Below are 26,309 nucleotides of genomic sequence, written 5' to 3' on the forward strand. Positions count from 1 at the left end.
ATGTGGCTAGGAACCTTAAGCATTAACAACTCAAAGCTATGTGAATACGCTGGCAATTCTTCAAATACTAACATACCAGGGAAAGTTGGCTTTGTTCTCCTCCATCATTAGTGCATAGCTCCTAATAAGAATGTCTGTACAAGTTCAGAGTGGGAACACACCACACAGTGTTGATGTAATGGAATTGTTTTCTGACTGCTTTCAAGGATAGCAACCTGCTGTTGGAAATGACCTTGGGCAGGTGAATGACTCTTGCAATTTGTCAGGGGGCTGAGGGGGTGTTGAGGATTCCCATGGTCTTCTCTTGGTCAGGGACCCATGCATGTTGGCTTGTTTCCAAGGGGACAGGATAAGGGTTGTTTTCTGCTCTCCTCTCCCAGAACTAGCCAAAGAATGAGGAAATATTCTATTCTGAAGCAGCATGAAGGCCATGGAATGGCCGTCTAAGTCGTAGTGGTAATTTTGGTGAGACACAAATAATGGGCATTATTATTTTCAGAATGTAGCATTTGTCTTAAGGAACCTTGTAGCACTGCATTAGATCCAGACGTACTCATGCTTAGACTAAACCCATTGAAACTAATGAGGTAAATAAATCATTACTAATGTGAGTCCTCAAGCAGAGTGGGGCTGTTTTGGCCAGGACATCTTGAAGGGCTTTCATGCATGGAGTTGCCATTAGTTGGAGAAGAATCGGTGGTGCATAACAACAAATTTAGTCCCATTTACATTTAAGAATACAAGCAGGAGAGTACCATTATGCTCATATACTGCTTACGGGATTCCCAAGGGCATCTAGCTAGCCATTGTGTTAACAACAGGACTTTGGAATGACCCGATTTGGCTCTTCATGTGTCCCTCACTTTAAGCCACTGTTTGGAATGCATTACTTCTCTATCAAAAGGAAGCATATTCAGGCTCTTAATTATTTGCTTTTTGCTCAACAGAAACACAAGAGACATGGTTTTATTATTTGTATCCTATCAGAGAAGCTTCTCCTTTCTCTGTTTCATAGGTAAAATTGGACAAACTGTTTGTTGTTATTCTTGGAAACAAGAACAAACTAATGCCTATCAGTCTTGCGGTGAAACACATGACATGTAAAAATACCAGACGGCTTAGGAAAAAAGCATCTCCCCTCCAGTTTTTAATTTCATCACGCTGGCTTTATAGATAAAAAGAGACACACTGTGTTTTAAAAGGTTCCTTTCTTCCCTTTTTTTCAGGGAATAAATGCCACTGATTTTCACTTTCTCCTGTGAGAATACACAATTGATTTGATATTGTCAGCATCTACGACATCATACAGAGAAATATTGTATTTTCATATACACAGAACTGAATACATAGGCTGCTAATGAGAAAAGTGGTTATGCCACATCTCAAAAGGTCATGCCGACATCAGCACCTCACAGGAAAGTGTGTCACGACAAGCGGAACTGGCCTCGGTTATGGGTGAACAGCACAGTTAATCACATTGACTCAGAAGTAAGCCCCACTGAGCTCAATGGAACTTCCTCCCAGTAAAGTGAATATTGGACTTCAGGTAAAGAGATGCAATTCTAATCCTCAGGAAATTACCTTTTCCCAGTTCATTGACTGATGGCTTTCAGCTGGACCAGGAAAGTGCTGCTCATTTGCTGACCGCTTCTTTGTTGGCATGTCCTCATTTAGCCCTGTTACTTCGAGCCACTTGGCTGTTTTACCCTAAAAACAACCTCAACTAAACAAAAACAAAAAAAATCACACACACACAAACAATAGCTCTGAAGAGCTCCAGAGTTTTAAAGGAGTCATATTTCAAGGAGTCCTTTCTACATTACACAATTACACACTAAGGCTTATCTCTCAAGTACATAGTACAGTAATACACATGGACACCTACACATCAGTCTTCATTTTTGTGTTCAGATGCCGGCTGTGGCACAATTTTTTCCAGGATTCTACAGAACTGTCCAGAGGCATTAAAATCAAACAGCAGGCATGAAAGGACATACACAAAAACACGAGTCAGCATGGTGTGCGGGGTGTTGCTGTCTTTGGCCCCTGTGGGGCAAGCCCAGTGTCTGTCTTCATTGCTCTTTGTCTAAAGTGGCTTTGCCCACCCTGGTGTCCTCCAGCTATGCTGAACCGCACGGCCATTGCTGGCTGGGAATTATGGGAGCTGCATCCCAACAGAGCTGGAGGGTGCTAGCTTGGGAAAAACCAGTTTAAAGGATGTTCACAAAATTATCCATGAAAACAATCACACAGCACATTACTTTTTTAGGCAAAAGGGTACCAATGGAAAAAAAAAAAAAACTTCAGTGGTTTGTTTATACTGTAAAATTGCTCTGGCAAGGGGGCACTTGATGATGTTGCGGATGCTTAGCCAATCAGTGCTCTGCACATCCCCTTCAGGTTCCAACGGAGGGATCCATTTCCCCTACATTTGATCCACGAGAGAAGACGACATGCAGCACAGCATGGTAAGTGCACGTTCCACAGGTGAGCGGCTGCTGCGTTCACACCGTCTAAACGAACGGCATGCCAAAAATTTCTTCCACACTTTTTTTTTTATCAGTCTCTCTCAATCTGATAGCAAAGAAATGGCTTTTGAATAGAAATTCAAAGGAGAAGAACATTTCAGAGAAAAGGTCATGGGCTGGCTTGAGGGTTCTTCTGCTTATCTTACATATAAGGTGGTCAAGGAGTGTGTATCAGAATCCTGTCTCTCTGCTGGTCTGTAGCCTCCTCAGCAAAAGCCCAGGGAAGGCAGCAAGCCGAAATTCCTCCCACAAGGCTTTTTCAGAGCAGATTTTCCGTTCAGGAAGTGCAGGCAGCCTCAGAGGATGCAAAGTGATGGGACGCATAACAGCAAATACACACATTCACACACACAGCATAGAGGGCTGTGTCCCTTCTCTGCAGCTGGGCAAAGCATTGCCCCTCTAATCCCTGATGCGGGATGTCCAGGGAAATGCCACTATAATAAGCAGGTGCGTAACAAACAAAATGCATCCACAATTATCCCTCAGATACTTGGAATGACTAGAGCTGCGTAGCCACCTCTCTGCAATGCCCCCAGAATGATGCAGAATGATACATGGAATTTAATCCTCTGAAGATATGCACTGAGCTGGTTTTTGAAACTACTAGGTAGGCTTTGGCAGCATGAGTGTGCTGCAGGGGAAGCAGTTGGGGAAAATGATACTCCCTGCTTTTGAAGCACTGCTTTTTCCTAATAGGTTGCACAGAGAAGGCCCAACGTACTTTCACAAGACCTGCTCAGTCATTTCATGAAGTCAAGAATTCTTCCTTCCCCATGCGGAGGTTTTGCCTAAAGTTGCAGTCATCCCTGCGACCATTTGTCTGAGAACAGGACATCATCGAAGACAGATTCATAGAACTTGCCTCTGAGCAGAATTATGATTGCCAGAATTGCTGATCATGCATCTGATCTGATCATGGGCAAGATCCTGGAAGTTTCTTCTTCACCCAGCACATTGCGTTCATGTGCATGAGCCATTCCCACTTTTGCATAAAATGAGCAGGCCTTTTGTTGCTGTATTTTCTTGCCACCTTCACAAGATCATATTCTGCATCTATTGTGGGGCAAGGGGGGCATTTCTAAACGAGAACCTCCGTGCAGACCACAACAGGTATTTTGGGAGCCATCAACTTGCTTCCATAGGCCAAATGTAATCCCATTTCTTTTGCACTAAGGGCGGATTTTTAAGTAGCTCAGGCCCCTCCATAGAGTAGAGCAGCAAATCCTAGCACTATCATCAGTCTCTGCTTTTCTTCCCATCCTTCTGCTTGCATGACTAAAGGGGACTGCTCCCTATTTGGACAGAGGCGATTTCTACGGGGTACTTAATGGCCTTTCTTAACAACTATTATATACCAGTTTATACCAGGACAGGCAAACCACAGGAAATCAGATCCTGGGAGCTGCAGCCTGTAGGTAGGAAGTTAATTATAAGAGCACAGCAATTAAAAGACTGCAGGAGGCTTACTGTTTCTATCTTTGCTCCAAAATACATATTCAGTGAAAATTTGATCATAGGGGATATTTAAGTCCTCAACTAAGCAGTGGAGACATCATAACAAAGGGAAAGATGATGTTTTCTTGACTGTATTAACGGTTCACTACACAAAATAAAAGCCCATCAGGGAAAAATAAACGCAAGTAGTAAAATGGTACTCGGTACATGCATCTAAAGACTGGCTGGATGCTAGAATCCGGATTCCCAGGCATTTTTCTCTCCCAATCACTTTTCTCCTTCTTTGGGGAAAAAGCAGGACCTGAATTTGTGATATATCGTGTTCTCCTTACTCAAACTAGAGAACCCACGGGAGGCGTGTGTAGGTTTGGCCCTCTTGCCAGAGGAACCCAACCGGCCTTCTTGGGAGGGAAAGCACCATGTTCAGCTGTTCACAGTTCATAAGGAATGTTTCAAGTTGGTTCCAGTTGATCACTATCTAGGGATAATATAAAGTCTATTTACATACACAATAAGGCTAGTTGCTGAGAGGGCTGCAGAGGGGACCGGGAGCTCAGAAGCTTCTTCATGCTACTGTACACTACAGTGCCAGCACTGCCGTTGAATCCATCTCCTCTTCTCTGTGCTGCTAAAATGACAGGTAGCCATTCCTGGGTCAAAAATTCCATTGTGAAGCTACTGGTGCAATTCTCCTCCACTATATTGAAACGAATTTCATCTTGCTTGTTATTCATGTAAACATGTTAGAAAAAAGCACAATCCAATTTCATGTAGGGATATGCATTCTCACATTCTAGAACTACTAAATGACACAAACTGAAGATACCAATTCCAAGTGGCAAAGTGATCATTTTCGGGGCCTAAAGAAACAATGGGTGGGGGTGGGGGTGGGGGGGATGACAGACAGCTGAACTTGCCCCATGCATGGCTACCCTGAAGACAGGGCATCAGGTAAACTTGGTATATCCATGCCAATGTACTAAAGACATACCTGCTATGCATTTCCCTGCCTTATCAGGTTTTAGGCAGCAATGTCTGTCCTCTTCAAAGCTGCACAGCTTAAACTATATGCACACAGTTCTAATGGCAGCCGCCCTGTGCCACTTCTCAAGCGGTCATGCTACAAATGCTGAAAGCACCAATAACCTGTAGAAAAACGTCCAGGGCAGACACCTCCTGCTGCATTACCTCACAATTTGACTAAGCACTAAGTAATTCTTTATACATTTGGGTGCTTTTTCACTTTTTATATCATCCGTACCAAAGATCACTGATGGGCAAGACAACATTGTTCCAGATTCTCTGTTTGAATTGCTCGAAAGAAGCAGTCATGGGGAGAATCCTGCCTCTAAGTGTGGGCAGAGGACTAGATCTAAGAGGAACTCAAGCTCCTCTTAGTTCCTATCAGTCTGGTAAAGAGATGCAAGCACTCCTCAATTTAACTCAGGATCAAAAGAAGAGAATTCCATGGATTGTGACAAAAAACGAACACTCTGTACTTGTCAGACTTTTCTCCCAACCAAGGAACAAAGTGTTCCATCCAACGCTGACCTTCAAGGCTGCATAAATTTCAAAGCCAGCCCCTCCCCAACACTCTTTGTCTCTCACACTTTAAACCTCGAAGCATTCCTTAATACCCCAGACTCTGTGAATGGAATCTTTTGTCAGCAGCCATGTCCTAATATCACCTTCTGGAAGCAACATGTGGCAGATAATCCATGGATGGCACAGCCATGTCCCAGGGGCCTGGTTTAATTTTTTTGGCTTCATAGGAGGCGCACTTTCCTTTTCCATCCGTTTCATGATGTCTGACCGCTCAGCAGCTGCAGGAGGACAGGGTGGCAGGTGCTCTACACCAGAGAAAATAAGTATGGAATCTTGAGGACCAGAAGACTCTTTGGACTTTAACCTCACTTTGACATTTTGAGGGATGTCACCACGGGTTTTGTTTTAAAGTACTGTTTAAATCTTATGTCTGCGTACCTGCACAGCAACAGAGAAAGAGAGACAGACAGGCATTTCGTATATCTAGTTCTTCCACAGAATATCTTACACACAGCAGTTTAGCTTATATAGGTGACGCCCTGCAAAATGTAGAGGTATGCATCTTGTTTGTGTGTGCCTGTATTTCTATACCATATGCATCCACTTACTGCATCCTCACACATGATGCATATAGCCATTTACACTTCGCATTCTTTTTCTCACACATCCATTTCAGCCCCCCGATTACACTCATACACATGCCCCTCCAAACCTCTACTCACACACAACAAAGCTTGAGTAACTTGTGCCCTTGTAGCTGTTTTGGCCTACCGATTCTCATCACCCCTCTTCATTGTACGTTGGCTAGGACTGATAAAATCACAAGTTGCCCACCTTGAGGTAGAGTATCACACTGGGCTGGTGGAGACCTACATTCAAATACTGACTTAGCTCACTCATGGCCTTGTTCAGCTGCCCTCTCCCAGCCTATACAACCTCAAAGAATTGCAAGGCCCACAGATGACTGCTGTCCTCATTTTACAGAGAACTAATTTTGGCTGAGATTGAAAGGCAGATTTTTCAGTGGCACAAAGTATTTGACACAAATGCCTGATTGCCATTAACAGTCTAAAGTTCTGAGTGATGCTTACTGTTTAGAATGAAAGCTTCTAAGGCTCAGGCCCAGCTAGAAGTTAGGCTGTATCGCTAGAGGAACTGACAACAGTATGGCTACCAAGGCCCTAAAGTGACCTTGTTTCTAAGAAAAAAATTAATGCCACTTTCAGAAAAGTGAAAGCCTCTGTGTGTCTACTCAGAAGGCAATCCCAATGCATTCAGCTGAACCTGCTGCCAGCTAAGCCTGTATAGGGTTGTTGATTTAAGATTTTATCCTGATAGCAGGCCCACAAATCAAAATGATAGAAAGGATGTCTGGCCTTCCACTTCAGAATCTGTGTGCTAGAAAGAAGCAACGCTCACAGGTTTCTCTCCCTCAGCCTTAACCTTCCTTTGCTGATGCATAAAGATGCACTCACCTGGCAAAATTAAAGTCTATGGTAGAGAACTGGGCTTGAATGAGGCCCCAGCAAGCCCACAGGAAATGAGAGGCCTAGGGACACAAAATAAAACAAACTATCAAGGACACATATGTGCACTATGTGAGCAAGAACTGAGTGAAAATTCAGGTGAAGACAGACAACTTAAGATCAGTGGAGCGAAAATGCTCTCACTGCATTCAATGAATGCATATATTTCTCCCGTCCTAAACTGACCTCTGGAAATATGATTCTGGGAGTAGAAAACATGGTTTAGTTTAAACCAGGGAGAATCCTACGCCTTTGGCTTTGGCTGTGCTAACCCAGTCTCCCCCTGCAGTCACTGAGCTATTCTGAAGGTATTTTAAAGGGTTTGCATTTTTTAAAAATGATATGAAGTTGACCATAAATATACAAATTTTAACTGGCTTATTTTCGAAACAGGCCACCCACATGAAGCATGAGAACATGAGGGGAGAAACAAAGGGTGCATTTGGCAATTTAGCTCAGGACCCAGCAGGCCCTAACCGCCACTAGTTCCTTCTCCCTCCTGAGGCCACAACATGTTGTCTGAGACTTCTCTGTTGTGTGAAATGTAGAGAAACAGTCTTCACTATTACTGGACATAGTATGGTATGTGGCTAGATTGACTGTATGTGCTATGTGTGCATAAGGGGCAGATGCAGTTAGAGTCGCCGAGGCAGAACAAGATGTCCAGGGCCTTGTGCAGTAGCGAGTGTGTCCAGTCACATTTTGGAATAAGTGAAGCCATACACATGAGCGTCTAACCCCCCACCCCCAATGAGACCATTGCCACTAACATGTATTACCATCTCAAGATGCAATCCATGCTAGACAGGGGCATGCAAACTGTCCGACCATTTGGGGGTTGAGGTGCCATAGTAGGGTCTGGGAGAGAGCAAGGTACCCTTGGTGCACCTTGAACCTAAAATTATCTGACCGCAGCACCGAACAAAACTGATAGAGAAAGAAGAAAGCAGAAATCTGTGAGTAAGGGGAAAATGTGATAAAGTAACTGGAGTTACACCGAGACCAGTATTAATGAAAAGAGATAGAAAGGAGAGCTACAGGTTGCAAAGAGGAGAAGGAAGTGATGGAGCTGTAGGTGAGTAAATAATAACAACAAAATGTTCTTGCCAAGAAGGCCAGCCTGGTACCCACATTCTTTTCAGAGTCAGAAGGAGGCATTTCTTTTCTGCCTGGTATTTCCGTTTTTATTGTTTAGATTTGCCCATGCAGTGTTGGAATGGCTACTTCTGTCTAGTTTTTACTGTTATTTCCTGTGGTGCTTATTATCATTTTAATTATGTAGCATTTTAACTCTTTTCTCATGTAATGTGTCCAGAAAACCTTTTGTTACTGGGTAGACTAAAAACAATTAAGAGAAGAGAAACAAGGATGAGGTGTAGGGAGAGAGAGGGAAAGATGAAAGCGAGTAAAAAGTAAGGACACTGAATTGAGAGAGATGTTCAGAAAGGTCTGTGACATGCAGAAAGAAATTATGGAGTTCGGCTAGCAAAAAGGGAATGAAGGGAAAATGCAATTAAAAAGCAAACACAATTAGAATGGTAAGCAAAACAAAAAGGAGAAAAAAAAATTTCTCTGGTGGATACAGTAATGTGGTCCTCTTGAGTCAGTAAGACAGAAAACTAGCCCTTAGAGCGATGCAAGTTGCCCACCCATCGCCTCCAGCAGGGACCACATATCTTCCTTTTTAGTGGGCCTTTCTTCCCAATGCACATACTCACTAAAGCAAACTGGTTCACTTGTCCATAGAGGCTCTCCAGTTCTTCTTCAGTCACACCTCCACTCCATCCTCTGCTTTTGCTTCCTCCACCTCCTCCCTGGTCTTCCTGGCTTAGCTTCTTGTAGGCCTGCAGGTAATATCTCAGCCACTGCAGCTGGACCTCCTTGCAGGGATACAGGCTGTAATCCACCTCATTCAGCCCTGGGAACAGAAGTTGGCAATGGATAAAATATGAGATGGGATGGGCAGCTTGTGCCAAGACAGGATGGGATCTCAGGCACAGCAAAACTACTGGAAGGCCTTGTCTTGATGTTAAGTATTAGGACAGCTGAACTCTTCCTGCTACTTTTGTGGACCCATGCCCTGCAAAAGAGACTGTGTTTTTGTTGCCTTTTTCATAGCGAAGAAATGGAAGGGTAGACAGGGGTTCCCTTGACCATGCAAATGCAAGAAGTGACGAAACCATCTTTCTTCTTCCCTCCCGCCCTCCCCCCCCGTCCCCCCCCCTCCTCTCTCTCTCTCTCTCTCTCTCTCTCTCTCGCTCGCTCTCTCTCTCTCTCTCTCTCTCGCTCTCTCTCTCTCTCTCTCTCTCACACACACACACACACACACACACACTGGCTTGGATGCTGTCACAGCACTGTGGCTCCTCATGTAGCGTTTTAGCCCAGGAACACTTCCTGGAATGCCCAGGAGAACACATGACATTGTATAGTCTCCTGAGCATTCAGGAACTGCAAGCCAGAATGGGCTTTTAGACCTTTAGGAAAGCTCTTTTTTAATTTTCCAGCTTCCCCTCCCTAATCTATAAAAGCCCCCTTCTTGCCTAGAGCAGGTTGAGACTCAGAACAGAGAATTTCAGCCATCAGCAGTTCCTAAATACTCTGGAGACATCGGGTGTTCTCCTAGGTCATTCCAGGAAGGGTTGCTGGCTAAAAGCCTCTGTGTGAGGAGTCCAGTCCTATGACATTTTGGGAATGGGAAAAAAAACCCCTGGCCACCTTTTACAATTAGGTAATGGGAACCTTGCATTCTCACTCCCCATTATAATGCTTGACAAAAGTCTTCCCCTCCCCAGCCTTTTTCTTTGGTGTCTTAATTTTGCCTGCACCCACCACAAACTGCTGAAAACGGAAGCCTCAGGGCATTTTGCACAGCACCAGTTTCGAGGTGTGCTTGCTGTGCGAGGCTGCCATGCTAGCGAAATACCACCCACTGTTCAAGTTGCATTGCTGCAAATGTTACCATTAAAATGGAAGAAGCAAAACAGAGTTGAACAAAGAGACACCTCTCATGTGATGCAAACATGAATCAAGACCAATGGAGGTAAGTGGAGAACCTGGGGATTTAGAAGGGGAAACATGTGGAAGGGGCAGTCCAAGAGAGCAACCTCACTTCCTTGCACGTCTTGCCAAGAACAGACTTGTGTGGGCCTCCTTGGACTGGAGTAAAAGATATCTAATCAGCAAAGGCTTTGCGTGAAGGAAACTAACTGGCTAGTCCTTATGCTCTTGCTTTCCTGTCTCCCTAATGTTTTTCTCCCTTTCACTGGGCACAAACAATGACTCAGGGTGTTTCCAAATGAAGGGTTCCTAGAGGTGCTATTCAAGAGACACAGTGCAGCTATTCTAGCCATGTCCAACACATCTGGAGGATGCTAGGGTGGGGAAGGCTGAGTTACTCCATCTTTCTCCCCTTAATAGGTTTTCTTGCTAAGAAAAAATGATAGAAGACGTGGTAGGAAAACAGAGGAGACTTGCAAATGGACCCTGTGTAAAATTGCATGAATGAAACAGGGCACTTATACAAAGAAAGTCTCATCTGGAAGCACCCCAAGTTACAAATGAGCTGGTTTTCCACTCTGTACTAGTTCTCAAGAAATACTGACTGAATCTTCTGTACCAATCTTCTATACTTCTTGTGGGTCCCTCCAGAAAATCTTCCAGTTTGACCCTGCTTAGCTTTTATGATTCTCATGGAACTGAGCACATGCTGAGATGGTAGCAGACATAATTAGCCATACAATGATTTCCTGTATTATAAAAGCTCAACAGAGAATTAATATAGAGACCTGGATAATTACATGCAAGTCCTTCAAAAGGAGCTTGCCTCTAATCCATCCTTTGAGTCAGGAATACGAGAGCAGGGGGAGGGTGGAGAAAGGAGGAAAACAATCTTACTACAATCTAAAATCACTGTTTACTGCAAAAACCGTAAGTTTAACATGTAGTATCCTTGTTTGTCAGCAGTCTGTGATTTTTTGAAAAAGCATAACCATCCAAAATCCCACACTGAGCATCAACGTATTCAAGTTGTGCCTTCCATGCTTTCCTGAACTTGTTGGCAAGAAATATGATAGCACCAGTGGCTGATGGCATGGCCAAGGTACCGAGGAAAAGTACTCTCCGGGTACAGAGAGAAAGGTAGTCCTTGTGCCTTTGCTGGTAGGTGGTGCTTTGCAAACATGGGGCAGCTGACTAAAAAGCAGAAACCGTGGCAGGTAATGGTAATAATATCAGTACTCGCATTACAGTTGTTCCAGGATAAAATTAAGATTCTAGGAACCTTCTGTCTCCCTGAAGAACTCACATTATCAGGCAGTGTTCTGGGAATAAGAAGGGCGTACATTCAGTTCGTGTCTCCGTCAGATAAGATATAAAGGATCTGAAACAGTATTTCCTGCTTCCAGGAAGAGCAAGAGGAGGGAAAGAAGAGGAGATTTCAACTCACCTGCAAATTCATTAAAATGATTTCCAATGTCATACGCTTGATAGTTGTAACCGGTGTATTCATAATCTATGAAACGGACATGACCTGAACAAATAAAGACAGCAATAATTGAGACCGGGGCAGGTTCTCTCAACCTGCCTGGAAGAGACAAGAGGATTACTTCTCTGATTTTTGTACCTTGGAGGTTTTTGCAAAGATTCATGCATTTGTGATAGGAAGGCAACAAACCTTCTGTCTCATTGTAGATGATGTTCTTGCTCAAAAGGTCATTGTGGCAAAAGACTATTGGAGAGCGGAGCTGGGAGAGGTGTTCTTTCATCCAGCAAATCTCTTCTTCTAGCACCTCTAGGCTGGGAATGTGCACTTCCTGATGGAGGCTTGGGAAGGAAGACAAAGTGATGCCACGTCCACGTGCAGACATTAAACCTTTCTTAGTGTGAGAGATGGATTTTCTAAGATTAGTAAAATTTGTAAGGGAGGTTTCACACACTGGAGAAAGACGGCTCCCAGGACACACTGTGCCTGGATTATCCCATGAGAGTTAAATCCCATGAAAGTTAACTTTCAATACAAAACAGTTTAAAACAACAATGCCGGGATCTGCTTGGATTTGAATTTTGCCTGTTCTGGAGCTGTTCGAACCCCCAAATGACCACATCAATGGAGATAAAATGAGTCAATGACCCTGTGTGTCTCCCCCTTATTTGAGGAGTCATTTTAAAGGATTAAAATGTCTCTGTTTTTAACTTCTGAACCACTATTTACTAAAGTGAGTATCTAAGGGATCAAATCTTGTCTCTGAAATGCCTCATCGGCTTCCTCAAAAGAATGTTCTTTTATGGCAAGGAAGAACGTAATTTTGGAGAAACTCTTGGAGGGCTGCATTGCAGCACAGCAGACAAAAAATATCTATAGCTTAAAATGCTTGATGCCGATAACTAAGCCTTAGGGGAGGCATTTCAACCTTCTAAAGGATATGGCAGGGGGAAGGGCAGGAACTCACACAAAAGCTAGGAAACCATTAAATAATCAGTGGTTGGGGGCAAGAAAAAGGGACCAGGGGAAGGGGTGCGGCTGTCTGGGAATCCCAGGAGCACCAAATTTGGTCCCTGGCCTTGAGATTCCCCAGCCCAGTTTTATGAATTTGGCATGTCAGTCTTGAACTGATCAAGAGATTAGTAACATCAAAAATTAAGGAAAAGAAAAGGCGCTGGATGTTAAGGGCTGTTGTCTCCCTTTAATTTCATACTGGGATAACTGAAAACAGCAGCAGTACCACTGCTCTCCATATGGCAAGGTTTGGGATTCAATGCAACCTGACACTGACCTGATTGCTGGCAAGGTGGCACCCCTGAAATACCCTAGGCACCTTTTCTGTGGAAGCAGAAGTTGTGGATTCCATATAACCAGCCGCTGAATGAACAATTCCAAGTTTCTCTGATTGTGTAACAATGATCTGAGCCTGCAAAGAATCATTTAAAGTGCTGCTGGCACAATTCACTATGTCACTGAAGCTACGATGGACCAGTCATTAATGTTCAATGGGCCAGTTTGTACACTATCAGGCCTGACTGCAGCTGCATATTTCTTGGCCATGCTCAATGTATGTAAGATGCAATCTGGAAGGCGCTGTGCTGGGACCTCTTGCCCTTTCCCCCATCTACACCCATGGAGGCAGGATGCAACCGTAAGAAACAGCACTGAGAAAGCTGGTAAACCATGTGGGTTATATCCAGGCATGAATACATCATGCTGCATGACCAGTCTAAACGTTTAGGTATTGTTTGAGAATCTACTTCTGAATAGAAAATGCTAAAACAAAGCTTCAACACCTTCGAAAAGATGGGGTGCACTCCTGAGTCTCTGTTAAAGTGTCTGGAGATACCTCGAATGTCAGAGGCATTATAGAGACAGAAATCTATTTCAGGGAAGAGAGGAGATGCACAACAACCTTCTGGAATCAGTTCCAGAGGATGCAATTCTTCTTTCTAAAATAGGTAAATATAAGTTCTCATTAGTCAAAATCATCTATCTAAAAAGGCAACTGTTTAAAGGGGGGGGGAATAACCATGAATTTTGGCAACAAGAAAATGAACTGTGTACATGGAGCAACTTAAAGCTGGAAAAACCACCAAGCACATCGAAAAGTTTGTCCTTTTTATTATGACATTTTGGTGGCAAAGTCTAGCATCCAATAATGACTTTGCCATTCTGCTGTGTGAAGTGTTTTGCTTTAATTGACTCTAACAAGTTCTCTTTCTCCAGTTCATTACTTGGCACCCTATGCTTTCACCCTATGCTTAAAATACATGCAGCAGAGTAGACAAGAACTGCTAGTAACTAATGTGCTTACTAGAGATTGGCTTTCAGGTTCTTTACCTGGAATGTGATGCTTTTCTGGAAAATTCAGTTTTCACAATGTTAAAGTACTTGAACAGTCTGTGCCACAGGCAGGGCTTTGGGAGACTCCCATTGGTGTGAATCCTGTGCATTTTTGCCATTTCCTGGGCAACTAACCTAAAATAAATCACAGAGACACAGCAATTCAGTGAGTACACATTCTGATATCAATGGAAGTTGCGCCAACTTCTGGACATTTAAAATTGTAATTCTGAATAGCTTTGTTAATGCAAATTAATTTCATAATATCATTATGAAAAAGAAACCATCCCATCATGGCATTTCCACTTTACTGTCCTTATACACGCCTTCCTACTATCGCCATCCTTGTCTTCGTCAGTCAAAATTGGGTTTGTTCTCACAAGGACACATCAGAATATTTATCTAAGGACTGAATGTAATCAGTTGAGGGCATTCAGTCCCTGCAAATGATTCAGGACTGAGACTTATGCCTCCGAAGAAGAGAAGGAAGATGACAAAGCCACTGTGTGGGAAGTATTCTTTGTAACCTCCAAGCAGCAATGCTGCTCTGCATTTCTTCAGTCCTGTATCAGTCTCTGTTGCCTTTCAGGTATTTTGGACTTCCATCAGCCCCAGTCAGAACGGCCAATGGTCAGGAAACCTGAGAGCTGTAGTCCGAAACATCGCAAGGTTAGGGAAGGTTGTTGTACCACATGAGAGAGAAGGGGTGTTTCAACAACACCTGATTAGATTAAAGCCAAACTAGATGCAGGTAAGTTCATGTGCAGATTATCCAATGCTTTGATGGGGGTATACACACATGGTGTTTTTAACTGGTATATTATTGTTTAGCTATTAACCAATTTAAAACATTTTAGACTTTTAAAAAACGTATTACAGCAATGTTTTTAATTGCATCACAATCCAGTTAGGAACTGTTGGAAACCACCCAGACAACTTCAGCTGTTGGGCGATATAAAAGTTAAATAAATGCAATAAATGCTGAAAGCAAATATTGTGGACCCTTTGCAAAATGATCTCCCTGTCCCTCCACGCCACACACACCTGAATATATTTGGCTGCCGGATATGTTCTGGTCCCAGTGCCTTTCCCGGCATGAACTCATAGCAATAGCCGTTCTCAAAGGTGCAGTAGAGGCTGGGGGCACAGCCATGGTCCTGAAGCACTTGGAAGTTCCTCAGCTCATTAGCTCGGTCCACGATAAGTTCCGTCTTCCTGCCATAGACCCGCACCAGGACGGCATCCCCCATGTTCTCCTCTGTGAAGCAAGCCACAAGCTTGTTGGTGATGCCTTCAGTGAAGAGCTTGGTGAGGAATGAAGACAGGGTGAATGTTAGCTCATGCTGTGGCAGTACTATCAGGACTGAGGCTGAGGATGGGGAGAAGCAATTATGCTGGGCTGTATCCAATGTGAGACTAAATTAAGTCTTCTTTATTTCAACAGATCTACTCGAAATAGGGGAATCATTGGCCACAACCCACTTATTTAATGAGTTATTCCCACTTGAGCTTGCTATGGGGCAAGGTGATCAGAGGATATCTTAAGAAATGACATAAAAACAAAGATACTCAGTCCATGTGGGAACAAATCCTTAACCCACAGTTGGGCATTATCTCTATTAGGACCAGCTAAAATGCCTCAAAAATGTGCAAGTGCTGAGCACTTCACTTCCAGTGAAAAATAATACTAGAGAACTTGAAAGTCTGGAAAGGTACAGTAGGAAAATGACCCAACTGGAAACCATGGTAACAAATGCTTGGGACAATCCATTTGCATTGTTCATTAGTAGATATCTTTTGGCGTTATGCACTGAAAGCCAACATGGTGCAGGGCTTAGGCTTCTGGATGAACCACAGGGAAATCGGGGTTCGAACTCCTCCTCAGCAGTGGTGTTCATGGCCACGAGGTTCTCTCATCTTAACCAACTTCACAGAGTAGATGTGAGGTTATAATTTGCAGGGAGGGAAAACTACACAGGCTATCCAGAACTCTCTGAATGCAAATCTGAAATGTAAACCATGAGAGTCAGCAAGCGCCAACTCTAAGACAAGGAGAAAAACAGGATGCTGAAGGCAAACACTTCTGCAGTGTTGCTGCACAGGCTAAGCAAAAGGACGGGCAGCACAATATCACTCTGATTAGCTCTTGTCCTCTCCTAATGACAAGATGATGCCAGTCTAGTTCTAATATTAGAACAGCATGGATCTATAAAATGAGAAGCTAGACTCATGAAGAATTATAACCCAGCCTGGCCTCAGAACACACCAAGGATGGTGCCCTCCAGAAATACCAGACCACAACTCCCACCTTCCCCAGGCACAGTGTGCCAGGAATGGTGAGAGCTGCAGCTGAAACTGTGTGGAAGATGCCAACTTGGGGAAGGGTGACTTAATACATTCAGGCAGCATTTCAGATAGATTTCATGGCTGGGAAGGGAAAATCCCCCTGCATGTGGGCAGTCCCTTTCCCCAGACTGCGTCTTGCTGGAGCTGAGCAATTCAGCTCAGGACAAGTACAAACTGGAGTTATGCATTCTTCTGTTCCATCTGCAAGAGGGAGGTTTGTGCAGAAGCACAGAAAAGCAAGTATTACAAACTTCCATTTGAATCCAAGCACCGTGAAATCAGGGTAGGAATGCAAAACATATTAATGCAAGGGAGGGAAGATTTTGGGAACCTCTTGGCAGTTTGTCTGCATAAACAAGTTGCTGAGAAACTTGGGCAGCATGGCACTGTTGCATCCATGTCCTGCGAGAGCGAAACTGTGGGCAGCTGGTTGGCCACTGTGTGAGCAGAATGCTACACAAGCTGGGCCACTGGTTTGATCTGGTGCAGTCCCTCTTATGTTCACACGTCCTTTTCCTAAAACTTGAAGTCCCACCAATCAGAGCCCGGCACAAAGGACTTTTGAAATTCACAATAAAATCAATTTTTAAAGACTGAGAACTTGTGAGAGGGTATAGTACTCAAGAGTAATGAAGGAGAGGGCTGCTTGGGGCATCTCCCCCCTACTTCCTTTCTTAAGTGTAAGGTGCCTTTGTGGTCATTTTAAATTGAAAAGGAAGATTCTAGTGCTGGGGTGGGAGTGGAGGAAACCAGTCAATAGTACTCATAACCAGAGGAGTACTTGACAAACACTCCCTAATGCAGAGAAACATTCCTGAATTTGGCAATGCACAACAACAAAAAGGTAGGATCCAGAGACACAAATGGAATGAGTGGCACTGAAGTCCTAGATCAACGGAGACGTCTCGGATGAGGATGCCAGCATTGTTTTCCCTGCATCTCACAGCTGGATAGATGGTTTTGTTCTATCCTCTCCCTCACTTGGCTGCTTGCCTGAGCATACAGGATTCTCATTTTTCCCTTGCTTAAAAACAAGTGACTGGATTGGACTTCAACATCCAGGCTGTCTCTGTATACTCAAGCATGCACAGAATACCACCTTTCTCAGGGCAGTATTAGATCCTTAGGCATTTTTCTAAGACAGAGAGAGGTGGGTTGACTCCAGGCTTATGGGATCTAGCTTGTTGTTGCTGTTTTACTGGAATCCTGAGGTCCAACCTGAGCTAAGTACAAAATAGTGGCTCGGGGTGAACATACACTAGAACATGCATAGCCAAAGAATTCACGATTGGTACCAGAACTAACATATAAAGACTCCCATATTCCTCTGAATTTACAGGATTACAAGCATCTGGTGCGGGGTGCAAGAAGCACAGAGGCAAAGGTTCTTTCACACGGCTCTTGCACTTGATTCTGGGCAGCCAACTGCAGCACTTTGGAGAGGAAGTGAAAGAAACTGAGGTGCCCCAGGATGAGATATCTTGGCAGTGCTGGTCTGGAATGCCCCCTAAGCCCCCTCTGAGGTTGCTCTTGTGACCTAGTACAGCTGTTGCCCAGCCCTTAGAGCTGAAAATTTGAATGATCCTATGGTGCTCCAGATATTGTCCAGAAGGCCACAAAATCACCCTGCAATTGAATCAATTGGCATCTAACCAGAACAGGTCCAGAAAACAGGACTCTGTAAAACAAAAACTAATCTGAGAATGCCCATTGTCTTCCATATTATAATATAGTGATTCTACTCACACGTTGGGAAACTGAGCATGGACTGCTAGTACATTCAGCACATCCTCATACCATCAGTCCCAATCTCCCCAATCTGTATTTTGAGGACAATACAGAAGTAACTATTATAGCTCGTAAAGCAGTACTGGGGTGAGCCAGCTGCACCAAGATCCAATCTGTTTTCATTGCCTATGTGGGTGAATACTGTCTCTCTTGATCTCTTTGCTGGGATATTTGACACACTCCAGCATGACCAAAAAATGGGCAGAATCCCAGACAACAGAAGAGTATGGGGCTAAGTATAGAAGAGACCAATCCACTGATCTCTTAGAAATGTCAGAGCAATGCCAGCTCACCTCCCAAAAGAACCAGGTGGGAATGGGAGAGAAGAAGGCAACAGTTCATTGGTAGAAGCATTGCTTAAATAGTTTTCTTTCCATGCATTTCTGCAATGGTAGAAACATTGAGAGCAACTCCCCTATGAGGAAAAGTTACATCTGGAAATATTAAAAAAGTGACTACAGGAAGACATAATACAGGAATACAAAACAATGCAAGGTGTGCAGACAATGGATAAATTGTTCTTCCTCTTACATCTCATGAAGCTAAATGGTGTGGGGTTCAGGAGAGATAAAAAGAAGTACACCTTCTCACACTGCATAAACTAGGGAATGTGCTACCAGAAGATGTAATGATGGAGTCTTTAAATGGGATTTGACAAATCCATGGAGGCTAAGGCAATCCATGGCTACTAGTCCTGATGGCTGTTTGCTACCTCTAGTATCAGAGGCACTGTGCCTAGGTGTATCAGTTCTTGTGAAAGATGAAGGGCATGACTCTTCTTATGTTCCCACTGATACCCCCTCGATGAGGATCTGAACTCTGGCTTTGTTTTCAACCATTCTTTGCTATAAAGCTTATTGAGGGTTCCCCCCTCCATGCCTTAATAGGATTATTGCCAATTATCCTCCCAGTGCATTCCATGACATTATTTTTGGCAGCTTAACTATCAATCCTTAATTGCCTTGTACAAATATTATTTTCTTTCCTGTATAACTTGCACTCCTTCTATCCTGTTGGAAAATATTTAGCCTTTCAAAGATAATTTTTTCAGTTAATATTGCCTGCAGTTTCTCTTTCTATATTCTGCCCCACTATGCTTTTAACAGTCCACTGCTAAATGCTTGACTACTTATAAAACAGCTTACAACATCCAGCATTTATCAGCTGGAGGAAAGGCTGATCTAGGTTGCTGTACAGTCACAAACTGCATCATACCTATTATAATCCCAAATCCAGTAATTTCTGCCAAGGCAGAATTCTCCATTTGCAAAAAGAAAAAGAAAGGAAACAGGAAAAAAAAACGTATTTTCTCAGGATGCATGCTTATGCCAAAAATGCACTATCAATTACTGCAACATTTTCAGACACCAAAACAAGGCACCTTGTACAACTCCCACGAGACATGGTACTTCATGCATAATCACTACCCTCAATTCAAGTTTCTCTCTTGTGGTTTCCATATGCCATCTTTGCCTGCTGCAACTGCTCCTGTGCCCTAGAGTAACTCAGCAGCTAAGCCTAAGCACGTGCCACTGAAACAACCACATATTCGTTCTCTTCTTATCCCTGCATCTTCTACTGTGTTGTTCCCCTCGCTACCCATTTCTGATTGTAAGGTCACAAGGGCACGGACTTGTCCTCCTGAACTCTGTAAAGGGTCATGCACACTGATAACAGAGCATTAATAACATAGCATTCATATAGTTATATGAATATATAAAAATAAATGTTATATAATATAATAATGACGCCTGCTTGGCCTCGTCCAGTAATCACAGCCAGATCCAGCATCAGGATTCAACCTGCAAAAGCAGCCTTCCCCAATGTGGTGCCCTTTAGTTGTTTTGAGTTTCAACTCCCAGCAGCCCCAGGTGGCATGGCCAATGGTCAGGAATGTTGGGAGGTGTAATCCAAAGCATCTGAAAGGAAACAGATAGGGGATGGGCAGGCTAAAGCAACTTAGAGATATCAGAGCCTTACAGTGCAATTTTGTGCCTAGACATAAGCCAGTCCTATTGAGTTCAGTGGGACCTATTTCTGGGTAAGTTTGTGTAGGATTATAGCTTCAGTTATTTTGGGATTCAGCAACTAGCAACTAGAGAATCTTCCAAAGTCCTCTGATGTAGCAGTTGCAATGATCCAGAAATCCAGCCTTTCCCCTTTCTTGATCTGTTGTGAAACAAGCTTCCTGGATGCTACAGGAGACAATGAGCCAGCTCAGCTGCCAGTGTAACAGTTAGGCTATTTGACCCCAGCAAAATATAGCATGTGTCAGACGCCATTTTGAATATATTAGCCCTGATGGCAGAGGAAGGCTTGCCGTGCTGTCCAGGTTTGGCTGTCAGGATATATGCAAAGGTTAAGCAATCTTCACATCACTCTTGGCCTTACATAAGCTCTGATGGTTTGTTTCGCACAACATGACAACCTCAACTGGGGGTCTGCATATTCAAATTGTGCTCAGCAGGTGCATTGGCTCACTGTAGTTTAAATAAGCCTTAATGAGACTCAGCATGTATGTGAAATACACAATTACTCCTAATGGGGTAGCCTTGTCCACTCCACCTTAGCAGCCAAATTGTTTGGACCCATGTAATCTTATGGGGGTAGAGTGAAGTGTTTATGGGGGGGGGTCTTTTTCCTGTTTTGGTATCTCCCATCTCCTCTGCTGCACCCATCTTGCCTACCTTCACTCCTCAACTGCTTTCCCCTTCACAGCTTCTCCATCCTGGCAAATATAGGACAGGGCTTGATTTATGGGGGAAAAGAGGATGAGTTGACAACATCCATGTGCCAAATTTTAGCCGAATGAGGCTCTACCTGTAACCTTCTAAAATAGCAGTTGAGTAAACAGTTACAAAAGCCCTCTTTTGTCATTTGAGCACTGCTTAAACAGGTATGTCAGACATGGACAGAATCTCTGCCCCAATGAGCTTACAGGCTAGACTTCAGTGTCTTCTTCCCTGGTTCTCTGAAAATGACCTTTACCAGTCATCTCCACACTGCTCTCTCTCTTTGATTATATGTGACAATTTATAAATTCATAATGATCCTTCTGACACTAACTCCCCATGCTTGCTGGGAGTTTGTTTGCTGAGAGCATCCAGCCAAATTGGGCACAGGAACAAACATAAGTAATGCAACTCTTGTCCTTTCAAAACAACACTGTCCCCACAGGTGGTGTTGGCTCCCTTCCTTTTAAAGGACATGGAGAAGGAAACTTATATTCAAATACTTTTGCACCAGAGTTATAAAACCACTGAAAACATAATATTGTATCGTTATGCAAAAAGCAAATGTAGCTGTGTTGACAATAAAAAAACCCAAAATCCACATCTCAAAAGTATCTTTAGTGTTAGCTGTCTCATGCAATATTCTACTGGAAAAGTGAGATACAAATATTTTTAATAAATAAATGCGACCAGTTAAAGTTTGTTGTTATCTTAGGGCAGGTAGTTAGAGCAGCACTCTTTCCACTCAGATGCTCAAAAGTAGTGATATCACACAAGCTCACAATGACCTAGTTCAGGAAAGCAATTTGTTTGACTTCTGATGCTCACTCTACTTACGAAATTACACAGCCTCCAACAATTAATTGGTTTGGACCAATGGAAGTGGGCATGTGCCTCCCCACTTCCATGGCACTCCGAACAAAGCAAAAACAGCACCCAGGTTTTGGGAAATGGAGGAACTGAGGCTTCCCTGAGAAACCTACAACTAAACTGTTTATTACCACCTGACAGGGGCAATGGCAATGCAGGTGGGATTCACGAGCTCATGAATGTGTGGTGAGGAGGAAAAGTTCATGGAAGCACCTAAGGAAGGAAGCATTCCCTTAGATCCAGTCTGTTAAATTCCGGGAAATGGTTCAGAAAAACAACCTCCTCTTTTCACTTTTAGGGGAAAACACTTCCATTTTCTCTGCCCATTACTAAATCGAATTTGTCCATTGCTACTTGAAAGAAGTGAGGATAGTCCTGGGGTACAGTGTAGCTACTGCTTTGCACATGGACAAAACAGTTCAGCACAGATCATCATTTCAAAGGTAGCATCCTCCAAACTCCCTTAGGGTGCTTCCTGATGGAGGGCACCTAGCCACTTAGAAGGCACTGTGAAACTATTTCATTTTTCTTGACAGATTTTTATTTGTTGTTTTATTTTATTTATTGCACTTCTATACCACCCCATAGCCAACAGGTTCTTTGGATGCCTTTATCATTTTCTATGGTAAGATAACAGATGAAGCAGCTAGGAAAACACAGGACTGTTACAAGTAAAAGACAGTATCATCTAGACTCTGTAAAATTCCATATTTGAGGCAGTGCAATGATGCAATAAAAGTACCCTTACTCAACAAAAAGGAATATTGAATATTATATTATTTTCTTTACAGCAAAAAGCAGTGATCCTTCATGCCTTGTTGAAGTAGGCATTAACTTCAGCATCATTTTGATAATATGGAACTAGACTACAAATATGAGAATAAACTACTAGGTGTAAAAAATAAGCTTCAAGTATGTAAGAGATGTACCTTCAAGTCAGTGCTGAGGAACCTGTGGCCCTTCAGCTGATGTTGAACCACAGCTCCCATTATCCCTGACACTGGCCACAGTGCCTATGGGAAGTAGGCCACATTCCCCACCCTGCTTTAAGAGATCAAGATGTTAAAATCAGATGATTAGATCCACTATCTGAGCAGGGTACCACTCCTTTTATAAGTAAACCTAGTGTGCCTTTCCCATCTTACCTAGAGCAGGTTGTTCAGCATCCCAGTTTTATTCAGGCAGCTTGTATGCAGAACTACTGAACATCTATTCTCATATGAACCAAGTTACATTCACTGACATGACACAAAAATATGCTATTAAATCTTCTGATTCAGGTACGGGGTGTGTGCATGTGTGTTTGCTTATTTACTTTGTGCTACAAAAAAACCTAAAGTGATTAAAGGGAAAGAAAGGATGAAATAAACTACAATGCCTATGTGTGTGTTGCATTTAATGAAATGGGTCTTTCATGCCATAGATTACAAATGAACACTGCACTAGTATAAATAGGTGTAGTGAAACAGAACATTTTCCATTTTTCCATGGACTGTACAATGGAAAAGGAAACTGTACAGAACCTGTGCAGGAGAAGAAATCACATGCAGTGTTTACAGCAAGGTCCCTTCCTGTTTCACTGTCGTATAGGCTGATATGAACAACAAGTGGATTCTCCCCAAAACTGTAACATTTGGGGATTTCAAAGTTGTCAAAAGACTTGGCTACATGGTTGCTTCCTGAACAATTCTGGTTTAAAGCTTGGATGCATTTGGAAGTGTGGGCAGCAGGATCTGGAAAAAAACAGTAAGGTATAGCACAGAGCAACATCATGTAGCAAATCACTCAGAGATGTTGTTCAGTGTGTGGATAGCTCTGACTTAGATAGCTTGTTATTGTATATGACTGCATGCAGCCAATTGAGTAAATCTGTATGGGAGATCAGTGCCTAGCACAGACTGCATGTCCCAGATTGGTAAAATGAATGTACTCCAGGCTTGAAGACAATTCGTTGGTGCCATTCCCTAAGATTAATGGGGAAAGATATATGTTCCTTCCATTCTGTTTTGCAGATGTGAACACTGAGTCACAGAAAACAGAAATTACACCGACTGGCTTCAAGCAGGCAGTGAATGTCAAATCCTGTTCTGAACACTGGATTACACTGGCTTGCACATGAACTCCCTTGTAATTGATCTCCATGCTTAAAAGGGGAGGAGAATGAGAAACCTTAACGAGACATATACAATATGTAATCTATTCATTTGTAAATCAATTGCTTATAACCACTGAAATACCTTCTTTGGGTGGTGGTGGGGGGAAGCAGAGTAACATTATTAAGAAATTATGAGGGACGGAGTGGGTGAGTGGTACACCACATTTTCAGGACGGCACCCTTGTAATAATCCGCCTCCCCATCATATTGCTCTCCAGATGCTTTGAACAACAACTCCCATCAGCCCTAAGCAGCTAGGCAATGATAACAGGAGTTGTAGTTAGAAACATCTGGACAGTACCACATTGGGGAAGGTTGTGATGTGAGTTCATCACCTTGTATTATACTTCAAACTATGGTCACATATCCAGATTCCTACTTGGCCCATATCTATGAAGGGGAACAGTGGGAAAGAGCCATCCTCAAACCATCCCAATATGACAAGGGGTTAGATCCAAATTTACTCATACTTGGTGTAGATGCACTGAAATCAGTGGGGCTTCATTCATTTCAAAGCAACCATTCGAAGCATGGATCCAACTGTACGTGATTAAAGGATGCTGTGAAGTGGGGTGAATAATCATTATGAAATTATCTCGCTCAAGAAATGCCCATGGAGACTAAAATAAGGCATTAATAATGTGTTGGGTCCACCTCAATAGAGAACTATTCCACCCTAGTATCAAAAACCCAACCTAGACTTGTTGAATGCACTAAAAAGGCTGGGAGGTGAATTACACGTCCTTCCCCTAATCATTCCCCCCTTCCCACGCCCCTCCTCATTCACTGCCGTCGACTGCCCTCCTACAACCAACCCGATCCTCGTCCCAGCGAGCGAGAGGGAGAGTGTTTGGGGAGGTTTTGTTGTTTCGGCCACCGCCTGCAACCAGCCAACTCCGTGCTGCTCTTCTGTGTTTTGTACCTTGCTTTTAACTCGCTCGGTCTCCCATTGTGGTCTCAGCTTTCGGATCAGCTGCAGAGCCCCCGGCAGGACGTTCTTCTCATCCACCGCAATGCTGACACGCTGGATGGCCGGGTAGCAGCTCGTGGGGACGCGTCGACTCTCCTCCTCGTCGTCTTCCTCCATGCCCCATAGGCAGCCCGACCACCACGCGGCTCTCTTCAGGTGCGGGGCGGCAGAGTTCGGGAAACGGAAGGAAGGGCAGCGCACCCTTAGGGGCCAGCGGCAACTCCACCCCCTCAGCGGCTGGAGGAGGAGGGCGGCTCGGGAGCCCATGTGGAGGGGCCGGGAAGCGGCTGCGAGGGGAGGAGCCAGGGCCGAGAGGAATCCATGAGTCACTCCGCCATCCCCGCCGTGCCCCGCCCCGCCCAGACGAATCTCATTGGAACATCCAGCGCTGCCCGGATTGTGATGTCAGCGGGAGGAAGCGTTCGCCGCGGCCGGCCTCGCCTCGCCTCTCCTTGCCGGGCCGGCAAGAAGCGCCGCCGCCGCGCGCGCGAGGGCTGCTCAGGCAGCTCAAAGGGTGCCGCCGCCCGTGCTGATGCCGCCGCCAGCCAGCCAGCCAGCCAGCCAGGTGAGGTGTACTTCGGTACAGCTCCTGGCGGCAGCAACAGCGAGCTGGCGGCAAAGGCGAGGGATTCAAGGCAAACGAGATGCACGCCAGCGTTGCTCCACGGAAAGAGCCGCCCCTTGCGCTTAGCAGGCGGCTCGAGGAGGCTTGCTGCGCGTCCTGGTAGGCAAGGGTTCGGGTTCGGGTTAGCATCAGCCCTGCCTGGGGCTGTCTGCCTGCCAGTCTTCGGAGAGTGTCTGCAAGTAAAACCCTCTGGCTTTTGAGGGAACGCAGTTAGGACCAGGCAGCCCAAAAGGTGTGTGACAGACAAGGTGTGGCTTAAGAACCATGCTGGTTCGGATCAAGCTCCTCTCTGGTCCAGCATCTGGTTTATGCAGTGGATGCCCAGTTGCCGGTGGGAAAACCACAAGTAAGACTTGGGTGTAATAGCACCTGCTTCCCCATCAGCTGCAGAGGCACACTGAGCTTATCCCAATATGGTGGATAAAATGGAAAGCCAGAAGAGTAATTTCCATTTATCACACAGTGGTTAAATGTGAAAGGTCTGTTCAAGGGTGGGGTGAGAGAGATGTACTAGTAGTGATTGAGGTAAGTGAGGCATAGTGATTAGTGTGGCTTAGGCTACAGCTACTGAGACCCAGGTTCATATCTCTGCTCAGCCTGGAAGCTAACTGGATGATTTATTGCTCACCCTAGCCTGCTTTGCAGGGTTGTTGTGAGGATAAAGATAAGGAGACTGTATGCTGTCTTGTGGAATAGACACGTGAGAATAAAAAGGCCATTTGAATGTAATGCAGTTCATTCTGCTGGGTAGACAGTGTGGTATCCTTTAGGCATTTTGGACTTCAGCTCACGCAGCGGCACGGCCAATGGAGATTGTACTTCAATATATCTGGAAGGCACCAGGTTGCCTACCCTGGGTTAAAACAGCAGAATGCTCTGTAACTCAGCAATCACTTTCTTCAGTTACTAGTTGTTTCCAATATGACTTTGTGCCTTT

The 26,309-nt window shown here is 44.1% G+C and overlaps 1 protein-coding gene across 3 annotated transcripts; it reads right to left on the reverse strand.

The window, feature by feature from the left end:
- Positions 1–1,134: 1,134 nt before the first annotated feature.
- Positions 1,135–24,934, reverse strand: ETNK2 (ethanolamine kinase 2). 3 transcript variants are annotated; one of them, XM_044445455.1, is made up of 9 exons: positions 24,700–24,934; positions 14,931–15,190; positions 13,884–14,021; positions 12,832–12,966; positions 11,733–11,881; positions 11,505–11,588; positions 8,776–8,975; positions 7,007–7,080; positions 1,135–5,836 (listed from the first exon to the last, which is right to left on the reverse strand). In XM_044445455.1, exons 1-9 carry the CDS (start codon positions 24,862–24,864, stop codon positions 5,803–5,805), a joined length of 1,239 nt encoding a protein of 412 aa, XP_044301390.1. In that variant the 5' UTR covers positions 24,865–24,934; the 3' UTR covers positions 1,135–5,802. The 3 variants fall into 3 exon arrangements, with proteins under 3 accessions (XP_044301390.1, XP_044301382.1, XP_044301399.1); XM_044445447.1 differs by having other exon boundaries at positions 1,135–5,969; XM_044445464.1 differs by lacking the exon at positions 12,832–12,966 and having other exon boundaries at positions 1,135–5,969.
- Between the last annotated feature and the right edge of the window lie 1,375 nt (positions 24,935–26,309).

This window comes from Varanus komodoensis, unplaced genomic scaffold, assembly GCF_004798865.1.
Source record: "Varanus komodoensis strain SLA01 unplaced genomic scaffold, ASM479886v1 scaffold1, whole genome shotgun sequence".
In the NCBI taxonomy this organism is placed as follows: Eukaryota; Metazoa; Chordata; class Lepidosauria; order Squamata; family Varanidae; genus Varanus; species Varanus komodoensis.